The sequence below is a fragment of the Triticum aestivum genome, chromosome 4B (assembly GCF_018294505.1).
Source record: "Triticum aestivum cultivar Chinese Spring chromosome 4B, IWGSC CS RefSeq v2.1, whole genome shotgun sequence".
Taxonomy (NCBI): domain Eukaryota; kingdom Viridiplantae; phylum Streptophyta; class Magnoliopsida; order Poales; family Poaceae; genus Triticum; species Triticum aestivum.
The window spans coordinates 462,488,393-462,499,203 of record NC_057804.1 but is presented as its reverse complement, the minus strand read 5'-3'; the positions used below and the strand labels follow the sequence as shown (position 1 = coordinate 462,499,203).

Below are 10,811 nucleotides of genomic sequence, written 5' to 3'. Positions count from 1 at the left end.
GCTGGTGTGGCCAGAGGCGAGGGGGAGGCATTGGTTTTATAGCCCCGCGTCGTGTGTACATGTGGCGGGAGGGGAGGCGTCGCCGCGCCGCCCGTGATGAGGAATCAATGGCAAAGGTGACCGGCGGCATCTTTGCCATTGATTTCACGCGGGAAACCGAGGCGTTTCGAGGACGACGAGGCACGCGTCGCTGACTCGGCGGGCCTGCGGCTCTTTCGCGCCAAAATCGCTCGCCCCGGCGTCCCCGGACGCCCTCCAGCGCGCCGGGTTCGGTCTGGGTCCGCCGGCGCTAATTTCGGCTCAACCCGGTGAAAAACGTGCTCCTATGGACACGACCGGACCATTCTTTCAGCGCCGGCGCGAAAAATCGACTGAGGGGCTGTGTTGGGGGCGCGGCTGGAAATGCTCCGACAGGGACGCTGCAGCGACGCTCATCCAATCCCTCACCGGCGCAAACAGCCCAAGAAATGTCTCCCTGGTAGTGGGTCCCCGCCCCCACGTAAGCATCACGGCCCGCCTCACCGTGAGTTATTTATCCACTTGGACGGTTGGGCCGTTGGGCGGCCGGATACGCAGGAACATCTCGAGATCCCCGCCCTCCGCCACTCCCGCGCGCTCGACTCTCCGCCGTCCGTTTCGCCCTCCGAAGATCCGGCCTCATCCACCACCACCACCACCTTCGCCGCCGTCTCCCTCCCTCCCTCCCTCCCCCACTCGCGTCCCGGCCGCCTCCTTTCTTTAATCAAAAAATTCTTCCCGAATTCTCATCCATCCCCACTAATTCCACCGGTGATCCCTTTCCCTAATGCTAACGATGAGCAGTCGCCGCGACTTCTCCACGCCTAACCCCTCTCCTCCCTTCCGCGCTTCTTCTTCCTCTCCTTCTCCTTCCTGGCGTTCCGTACTGATTTGGTCGTCGCGCCTGGGTTCGATTTGACCGCCCCCACCACCTGTCGTATCCACCCGTGCAGCCGCTCGGGCTGTTCGTTTCTTGGTTCCTCGCTCATCGGTTTTCTTGCGCTGGTTTAGGGATTATCGGGAGCAATACTTGTCCAGGTGCGTGCCGAGTTCCTCCACATAAAAAGGCTTTCTGTTTTTTACTTTTATTCTGATGTTGCTGTTCTAGTTCTGGAGCGATGTTGCTTTTCTGCTTATCTGGGCTGAAGCTAATCGCTTTCTTGCTTTATGCGTGATATGTACCTGCGTTTCATGCATGCCTATAAGTGGAAATTTCTGGTGCCGCGCATGGACTCAATCATTAGAACAGTTTTGAGTGTTCGATCAGTTCCGTGTTTGTCCATAAGAACTTTGGCGCGGCGGCTGTGCCGGAGGATCACGTCCTATTTTGGCTTGTGTACCAGAGTAAGGTTCATATTAGACAGTTACTAGTGCGGGTCCTTGTTAGCGCTGTCATCAATGAAAGTAAACAGTCAATAGTACAAAGTTCCATAAAAGGAGAAAAGGGGCTCAAAAACTCCAAGGAATAGAAGGAGAAAAATGGTGCCAAGGCTGTCTTTTTACCTGTGATAAGTTTCCTAGACAAGTCTACCAGAAGTCATACTCAACTTAGAACCATGTGGCTTAAACTGAAACCGTTTAACAGAAACTTTGAATACCTAACTCGGTTTTTTAATAAGCGACTGACATTTATGACAAAGTATTCAAATTCTGAATGGTAAAAGTATACTCCTTCCGGTTCAAATTAATTGACAGTGTTAATACATGTTATAGGCTGATTATATAGAGCTTGCGTCAATTAATTTGGATCGGAGGGAGTACTACTTTTTGCAATTATTAGGAAAATTTTGCTTGGTATTCAAATTCAAATTCTGAGAGTGCAACGAAGTGCTTCAGCTTACCTATGCAACATTGCATCATCAAGATGTCTTAAGAGTAGTCATGATGTGGAGTAGCTCTTTGAAATGGGCTAATGCTCTAGCCCCACACGTTTTCTGAATGATTATCACATTATGGTAGCAATGAACTCAGTCACCTGATCCTGTGGTTAACTCTGATTAAAAGATGCCTGGCTTCTGTTCTTGTACTTCCTAGATGACTTTTTTGATACCTTTCACTTAGCCCTATTTGCTTACTGGTGTTTGAACAAAGTTGTCAGAGATGTTGAGTCATTTACATCTTTCCTTATCAAGATACAATGACAATCCTGCTTGCTGCACTATGTGATTATATCATCTAACTTTAGATCATTATACAGTTCTGCACTCTGCGTACCATGTGAACAAGTTTGAAGGTAGGGCCATAGCTGGACTGCCGTGGAGCACAATGATCTTTACTAAGATGCCACATTGGGGATTTTCAAATATATAGAAAAGACAAGCTGAAGAAAATCGACATAGATTTGTGACGGCCAATACTGGTTATGGAAGGTGCATTAATCAGAAGAATTTGAGTCAAAGCGAGACAATGACCAAAATCATGCTTTAACCGGACTTCACAGAGCCTTTACTGCTATGGAGATTTCATCAAATGAACCATCAGAAGTAGAAAATATAATTGGACATGAAGATGATACAGAATTAACACCTCGCGAAGGTATGGAATTTGAGTCTGAAGATGCTGCAAGGGAATTTTACAGCTTGTATGCAAGACATGCAGGTTTTCGAATTCGGATTAGCAGGTATACCCGCTCCAGACGTGATAATTCAATCATTTCTCGTCGTATTGTATGCTCAAAGGAGGGATTTCATGAAACGCGTAACTGTGAAGGCCTCCACCCTGACCAAAAACAGCAAGAGCGGACAGGTACTAGAGTTGGTTGCAAGGCTATGATAATGATAAAAAAAATTGGTCCTGGCAAATGGGTAGTTACTAAATTTGTAAAAACCCATAATCATGGATCAGTTCCACCAAGAAAACTTGATATTAGGTCAGCACATCAGGATCTTAATCCAATTGAAAAGCCACATTCTACTGAGGTAAACCCTGTTGACGAGCCGGTTGAGGGTATGGAATTTGATTCTGAAGAAGCCGCAAAATTGTTCTATATAAATTATGCGAGGCTAAATGGTTTTCGTGCACGTATTAGCAGGTATTGCCGTTCAAGGCGTGATAATTCAATCATTTCTCGTCAGATTGTGTGCTCCAAAGAAGGCTTCCGTGAAGTTCGAGCCAAGAAAGAGATCACAGACGAAGGAAAAACGAAGCGCCCAAGAATGATAACTAGAGTTGGTTGCAAAGCTATGATTGTAGTGAAAAAGATGAACTCTGGAAAATGGATGGTGTCTAAATTTGAGAAGGAGCATAATCATTCGTTATTATCTTCTAAACAGGCCCCTAGTACATCGAACATTACTTCTGGAGAAAATGCTGAATCTGCTGCAAAGAGTTCAGATCCTGATGAAGCGAAGGTTGAGGAATATAGTGCAGGGATTCAATGTAATTCTACAGATTCACTCACTGTACTTTACAACAAATTATGTCAGGAGGCTATAAAATTTGCAAAAGAGGGATCAGTCACAGAAGAAATTTACCATGTGGCGATGTCTGCCTTGAAGGAGGCGGCAGAGAAGGTTGCTCAAGTCAAAAGTTGTCATCCAATAATGCCGCACCGTGGAGTTTCTGGTAGTGAAAGTAAACATAAGGTCGTACAGATGAAAACTATGAGTGCTTCGCAATGTTCAGATGTGGCCAAACAGAAAACAATACCTTCGCAGCTCACGATGTTTCAAGAGTCTACCTCCAAACTAATGTTCATTCCTACCAACCTGTTGACTGATTCAGGCTTAGCTAATTCTGATAACAATCATCCTTCATCATGTGCTTTCACCTCAAGTGGTAAATACACCATGTATAAGATGCTATCAATTCATCCAGTAACTTATTGCTTATGAACTCTTCTGTTTATAACAACTGTTGCATGTTCTATCAACAGGGAGACAAGGCAGGCATGGATCAGAATGTTCTTATTTGCATGCTGAGAACAGAAAGGAGGGCTGTCCTGAGAAATATCAGGTTACCCTGCCAACCTCCTCATCTGTTTCAGAGATATTCTCCACAGCATTTGATATTTCTTATTGGGTTACAAGGTTCTTATTTTTAGTTTTAATTGCAGAATAGCACTTCGAGTCGGGCAACACAGGGAAATCATTCAACCTACCATGGACATTCTGAAGAAACTACAGTTGCTATTCCTGCTATACCTCTGACGCTATACATGCCTTTGTCGAGGAATTCACCTGGAGCTTCTGCTGGTTAGATTCCATTTTCTTGTACTGATTACGGAATAAATATTTATAACTTTATGTTCCCAGCAAAGAAGTATCATCCATGTTACAGTAATTTTGAAAGAAGAAAATCTAATGTTTCCATTTGGTCTAGTTAATGATAGGTTGACGTTAGCTTCAGAGGTTCGCATATGTCACGCACAAAATAATATAAATTTATGATTCCTCACCACAGGCTGCTAATTGACAGTTTAGTCCATTACCTTTTTCAGTGTAGCTGTTTTTTTTCCTTTTGATGGGACTCCAGTGTCGCTGTTTAGTTTGTAAGTTTGCACACCAATTCTCTAGCCTTAGGTCATTGTGTTCATCATGACCACTCCATATATCATGTTTTCGATCCAAGTAGTTCCACTTTTGAGTGGGAGCAATTCTACTTGTTTAAGAAAGAGGAAAGGAGTAAGATGGAATATGGGAAATTCAGTATGGATAAAACTATGAGAAAACTGGTATGGGTTTCCTTTGACTTATGTTCCATGACCTGCCCTTGTCGCTTCCTTTTTTTCCATGGAGGAAAGCCCTCGGCCTTTGCATTGATTGATAGACACAACCCTCCCCTTGTCGGTCCCTAGGTGGTAAGCCCGCAATTCCAATCCATGGAACATAAATAGTAGGCGTGTACATAGAAAATTGATCTTTCAGGATAGGTGTCAAATTAGAAGCTGAGACCAGAAATGAGAGTAATTTTCATCATTTCTTGAATCTGTGGTTTTATCCTTTAAGATGTTCCGTGTCCAGAATAGTAAATTGTATATCATAGCTTGGCAAATAGTTTGGTCACGTTTTCAGTGCTGATTCTGGAACATTTTATAATTTGGACATACTGCAAATTGAAATGTTTCTGTCCTCAGAGTCGACGGCTAATGTATTTATAGTCCCATACTATTGCAGATAGATTCAAAACAAGTTATACTGTTTTTCATGAATCAACCTACTAAGCTACTGTTGTTGAAAGCTTTCACACACGCACATTAGGCTTTTCAACTTTTAATAGATCGAAGCAGTACAGGCATTGACTGATATATGTTCATTTCCTTGGGCTACAGATGGACAGTACAAATTGTTGGCAGCACCTATCGAAGCAGTTCCAATTTCATACCGCCCTGCAGAACCCATTAGACAACCAAAAAGAAGTTTTTGTAATTTAGGTCCATTGCCAGGTGTTATGTCTGAACTGACCAGGCGAGAAAAAGGTCCACACCCTCTTGTGCATGCTACAGCTCTTGCTTGTGGTGCTCGTGTTGTTCCTGTTGAGGAAGCAGCTTCGCTGATCAAGGCCATCGAGTCCAAGATCAGATCTGGAGGGGCCAAAATAGCAAGATTACCTTCAAGCAGGCTGACACGTCTAGTTCCTGAGGCGGTCTCCATGTCATCGTCTAGTGAAGATGGTGAGGAGAATGACCACAGTGAGCCACCGGCGGTGAATGTCGAAGGCTACTGCCATGATGATCAGATATCTGAGGAAATGAAGTTGCAAGGTGAGGCATCAGAGTTGGAAACTGATTCTGAGAATTGTTCTGGGCATGAAAACCATGATACTGCTGATTGCTGACAGATGATTGCTGAAGGATGAAAGTTGTCTGAAGATGTAATTTTCTGAACCATAAAGCTGTATGAAGATCGAAGCTACCCTGCAAGCTAGTAAATTTATACTATAGTTTAGAACATTTGTGTATAATTGGATTTAGGATTCTAACCACTTGTCTTATGTCGATTATAGACTGTAATTGGGTTAACTCAAATAGTTAACTCCATTGAAGGGTTTTGTAAAAAAGAGAACCGCCCTTGCAGTGTTGGTGGATAATCTGTACATGAACTACTTTTACGGAAAGCAAAGATAAAGGCATTCATACTTCAACTGACTCTATCTTTCTGGAGAGAACTTTTAGCAGTCAACGATGTTATGATCGTTTTGAAAATAAAAAAATTTATGATCAAATTCGATGATGGTTTTGCTTCTTCGCATCCATTCTGTAGCAACTTCTTTGTAAGCAAACATGTACCAGGAGTTCAGCATTTTACATATCTGTCAAAAGCACACCTGCTATCCTGTGCCTTGAACTGAAATGATGATCGTGTGCTTGGAATCGGTTTTGCATTCAACTACTTTCTCTCACATATTCACTATTTTTATGAACTGATGTTCTACTTGCACGGGTTATTGTATGAGTTCTGCACATTTCAACATACTACACTAAAAAAATAAGGATTTTTTTTTAACTTGAAGCCTTCGAACACCCATATAAGAGAAGAAAAAAATAGTTGTCCTTATCTATTGGTTCAGCAAGATTCTGTGATTATGACTTTTTCGTCTTCACTCATCCCCCCCTTTTTCTAGTGACCAGAATGTATTTCTATTTGGATGCGATCGTCAAAATTGGCTGCAAACGCTGCATCATAAATAAAGGGAAAAACACGTTAGCGAACACAAAGTTCAAGGCATGTCAGACATTTAATTTTGATGCAAACAATCAAACTGCCTCGTTTATTATTTTGATGCAAACAATCAGAAGAAGAAGAAAACTGCCATGTCGAAAGGAGGCATTGCTTTTTTTCAGCACCACAAAGTTCACTGCCTCGTTTCCATCTTCATTTCTTGCTGAAACAGACACTGATCAACATCACTCTTTTATGCCTGAAACTGAAAGTCTCCAAACCCTTAGGGATGACATAAAGTAGCCACACTGGTCTACATCGCGTGCGCGCACCGGCTCTATCTTGGAGGCGGCAGCAAGGGAAATCAAAGGAACTTGTGATTTGTCAAAACATCATGCTCTCACCTGCTAAATTTAAAATTATCGCTGACTTTTAGCTGCTCCATCACCACGAAAAGGAAAGCTCGCTTTGTCCAAACCGCGTCATACCAAACCTCTGCTGTCAGTACTGATGTACGGCGAATACGACTTCTCTTTGTTTTCTGTCAGTAGCATGACAGTAAAAGTCTAAGTCTGACCATCTACACGAAGTCTTAATATGACCACCATTTCTTTTACATTTTTTTAAAGTTGTTCATCTGATCCTCAGTGGTTTCTCTATCTAGTACTCTCTCTGTCCCAAAATAAGTGTCTCAACTTTGTACTAATTTTAGTATAAAGTTGTATTAAACTTGAGACAATTATTTTGAGACGGAGGGAGTATTATTTTTCCACCAACAGACATTTTGCACTGGTCATGTGTCGTGCAGTTTTGCAAGTCCTTTTCCGGTTTAATAAAGCTAGGCATGGGAGTCCTTATCTAACTATCTTGCAGCAAAAGCACCAGTGATGGGTTATCATCTATTCATGCCTGACCTGATATATTATTTTAAATCTCAGCACATTTTTCGATCAATATCCAACCATCATCTCAACCTCATTTTATTGTAACAACTTACGTAACAAAATTACACACCTTCAAAAGAATGCAATTTTAGACAGTATTATGGAATTTTAAATCTCTTTGGATTGTAGGATTTTCACTGAAAATTTGGAGGATTTAGGGTTGCTAAATTCCTATTGATTGCTTTAGCAAAAAAATTAAATCATATTGTTTGCATTCATGTAGAGTAGACTCAATTTCATAGGCTCGAACTTCACTTTATTTTTTCTTCAAGAAGCTATCTCTTCAATCTACGGAGAATTGCCCTGTTTTGAAATCTTATAGAAAAATCCAGATTAGCCTGTGTTTTCTTATCCCTACGTTTAACAGGACTCAGATTTCAAGATTTTCAGGAGATCGAACAATTAGCAAAGGCGATGTATACAAGACAAGAGGCACATTCCCAAGCAGAATAATATGGTGTTATGCATTAACTGGGGTGAACACAGGGTCATACACTCATACGATCATATCAGGCAGACCGATCCGAGTTCCAAATACGAAAGCACAGTGCATCTGTACATAGCGAAAACAAAGCACCAATCTGTGACAGAAACTAACACTACGCATGAAAAATATACGGAGCCAACTCTACTAGTACCTCCCGCACATGGACCCATTTTTCGTCATCATCATCATCGTCGACCTACACGGCACACACACACACACCACTGCTTTATTCTGAAAAAACACAATTCCACCGCATCGCGCTCTTCATCTGCTTCGTGGGAAATCAGACTTTGGGTCCAGCGGCAAGGATCTCCTCGGTGAGGGTGCTGTCCTCCCCGATCTTGTAGCTGGCGAACACCTCGAAGTTCTTCCCGAACAGGCCGGCCAGCTTCAGGAGCGTCTCCTTGTACGCGGCCTTGTCCGTCCACTGCACGCGAGAAAGCAATCGCTCAGTGCATGTTCAAAAGAAGAGAAGCAACCACGCAGAAAAAATGGCTGAATGAGCTGAAGAGGGCTTACGGTATTGATCGGGTCGAGGATCTCAGACGGCACGCCCTCGATCGCGGTGGGGATCTCGAGGCCGAAGACCTCGGTCTTCTGGTAGTTGGCCGTGAGGAGCTCGCCGGAGTGGATGGCGTCGATGATCTTCCTGGTGTATGGCAGCTTGATCCGCTTGCCGACGCCGTACCTGGACAGCGACGAACGCAGAGTCAGCTCATCATCTCATGCGCGTGGTGGTCGTGAGGAATCGCATTGCAAGGATAAGCATAGGGATCGCACCTTCCACCGGACCAGCCGGTGTTGACAAGCCACCCGGTGGCGCCGTACGTCTGCATCTTCTCGGCGAGCATGGCGGCGTACTTGGTCGGGTGGAGCATGATGAACGCCGCGCCGAAGCACGCGGAGAAGGTGGCCTGCGGCTCCTTGATGCCGTCCTCTGTACCGGCAACCTGTCACGGTGACGATGGCAAAAGCGATCAGATCGGCATCCCTGAGGAACAAGCAAGCTGCTGAATTAACGAATGCTTAGCAGAGTTTTATTACGAGAGCAGTGTAGCCGCTGATGAAGTGGTACATGGTCTGCGCCAGGTTCAGCTTGCTGACGGGCGGGAGCACCCCGAACGCGTCGCACGCCAAGAGGATGACGTTCTTGGGGTGTGGCCCGACGCACGGTATCTTGGCGTTGGGGATGTACTCGATCGGGTAAGCGGCACGAGTGTTCTCTGCAATACGGTCCGGGATGCAATGTTATTACCATCATCTTTGCTACTGTATGTATGTGATTTCTCCTGGTGTGACTGGATTATTTTTTGTTGATAACAATGGTTTTTACCTGTGACAGATTTGTCGGTGTAATCGACTTCACGGGTGTGCTCGTCAAAGACAACGTTCTCCAGCACTGCAAGCAGAACATTTCAGTCGAATGTAAGCTACGGAAATACAGTACTGTACGTACTACGATGCTGACATTAAATTATTCAGGATTGAAAAGAGGCGTCTACCTGTTCCGAACTTGATGGCGTTCCAAATGTCAGGCTCTTTCTCCCGGGAAAGGTCTATGCACTTGGCGTAGCAGCCACCCTCGATGTTGGAGACACCATTGTCACTCCAGCAGTGCTCGTCGTCACCGATCAGGAGCCTGTTGTGATCAGTCGACAGTGTTGTCTTTCCAGTACCTGTTGTTGTTGTGAGAGAAACAAAATACAAATCAAAATATATGGTAAATGCAGACTAAAAAATGCGTTTAATATTTTTGGAGAACTGAAAAAGTGACATCACACGATAACGAAACTAGAGCTGTATGGTATGGATAGGCTGCTGAGCAAGGCGAACGCGCCAGTCAGGTGCATGCGGTTGGGCAGGTAATGGCACCGCAGTGTTCTTGCGGCCGGACGGATGATGGATCTGTTGCGTACCTGAGAGTCCAAAGAAGAGGGCGACGTCGCCGTCGCGGCCCATGTTGCAGCCGGAGTGGAGGGAGAGGATACGCCTCTTGGGCATGAGGTAGTGCATGACGCCGAAGAGGCCCTTCTTCATCTCCCCGGCGTACTGCGTGCCCAGGATGACCATCTCCCGCCGCCCCAGGTTGATGTCCACGCTCGTCGACGACGTCATGTAGTGCGTGTAGCGGTTGCAGGGGAACTTGCCGGCGTTGTATATCGTGAAGTCCGGCGTGCCGAAGCTCTCCAGCTCCTCCTCCGTCGGACGGATACACCTGATGTCACATGTACGATACCGTCCGGTTACTCTGCTGTAAATGTGCTGTGGTATTACATGTACTGTGATCAACTTGGCTGTAGTGGTAGTATTATTGTTACATGTTGTGCATGAAGAGCGAGTGGTAGGCCCTGGCGGAGATGATGCGGACTTTGATGCGGTTCTCCGGGTCCCAGTTGAGGAACTGGTCGTTGACGAACACCTTGTCCAGGGAGTTGAGGTAGTCCACGGCCCTCTCCCTGTTGGTCAGGAACGTGTGCTCGTCCATCTCGATGTTCGGCGAGCCCCTGTAATTATCGCCACAACGAGACATACAATGTTCAGTTACTTGTTAGCTGAAGACGAAGGAGAAGAAGAAGCACATGTTCAGTTCAGCGATGGTGGCAGAGCACTCACTTGCCCCACCACAGCTCCTGCGCCGCCGCCTCGTCCTTGACGATGCGCTTGTCCCTGGGCGACCGGCCGGTCTTGGCGCCGGACAGCGTCGCCAGCGCACCGGTGGCCGTGATGAACGACCCCTTCTCGTACTTGATGGCCTGCTCGTAC

The 10,811-nt window shown here is 45.2% G+C and overlaps 2 protein-coding genes across 3 annotated transcripts in view; one reads left to right on the top strand and one right to left on the bottom strand.

The window, feature by feature from the left end:
* Nucleotides 1–685: 685 nt before the first annotated feature.
* On the top strand, nt 686–6,099 carry LOC123092720 (uncharacterized). Of its 2 annotated transcripts, none has more exons than XM_044514541.1 (5): nt 686–1,056; nt 2,216–3,795; nt 3,893–3,972; nt 4,073–4,211; nt 5,288–6,099. In XM_044514541.1, the coding sequence occupies exons 2-5, from the start codon at nt 2,472–2,474 to the stop codon at nt 5,791–5,793; spliced, it is 2,049 nt and encodes a 682-aa protein (XP_044370476.1). In that variant the 5' UTR covers nt 686–1,056; nt 2,216–2,471; the 3' UTR covers nt 5,794–6,099. The 2 variants fall into 2 exon arrangements, with proteins under 2 accessions (XP_044370476.1, XP_044370477.1); XM_044514542.1 differs by lacking the exon at nt 686–1,056 and having other exon boundaries at nt 2,579–2,936; nt 3,050–3,795.
* A 1,905-nt stretch (nt 6,100–8,004) lies between these two features.
* The window catches only part of LOC123092719 (phosphoenolpyruvate carboxykinase (ATP)), a 5,261-nt gene continuing 2,454 nt past the window's right edge, over nt 8,005–10,811 (bottom strand). The window contains exons 4-12 of the mRNA XM_044514540.1: nt 10,662–10,811; nt 10,367–10,552; nt 9,965–10,263; nt 9,551–9,724; nt 9,382–9,447; nt 9,093–9,271; nt 8,829–8,998; nt 8,568–8,736; nt 8,005–8,475 (exon numbers count right to left, since the gene is read on the bottom strand). The exon at nt 10,662–10,811 is cut by the window's right edge and continues 6 nt beyond it. Coding sequence (XP_044370475.1) covers nt 8,332–8,475; nt 8,568–8,736; nt 8,829–8,998; nt 9,093–9,271; nt 9,382–9,447; nt 9,551–9,724; nt 9,965–10,263; nt 10,367–10,552; nt 10,662–10,811 — 1,537 coding nt within the window. The 3' untranslated portion in view covers nt 8,005–8,331. The remainder of the gene's footprint in view (nt 8,476–8,567; nt 8,737–8,828; nt 8,999–9,092; nt 9,272–9,381; nt 9,448–9,550; nt 9,725–9,964; nt 10,264–10,366; nt 10,553–10,661) is intronic.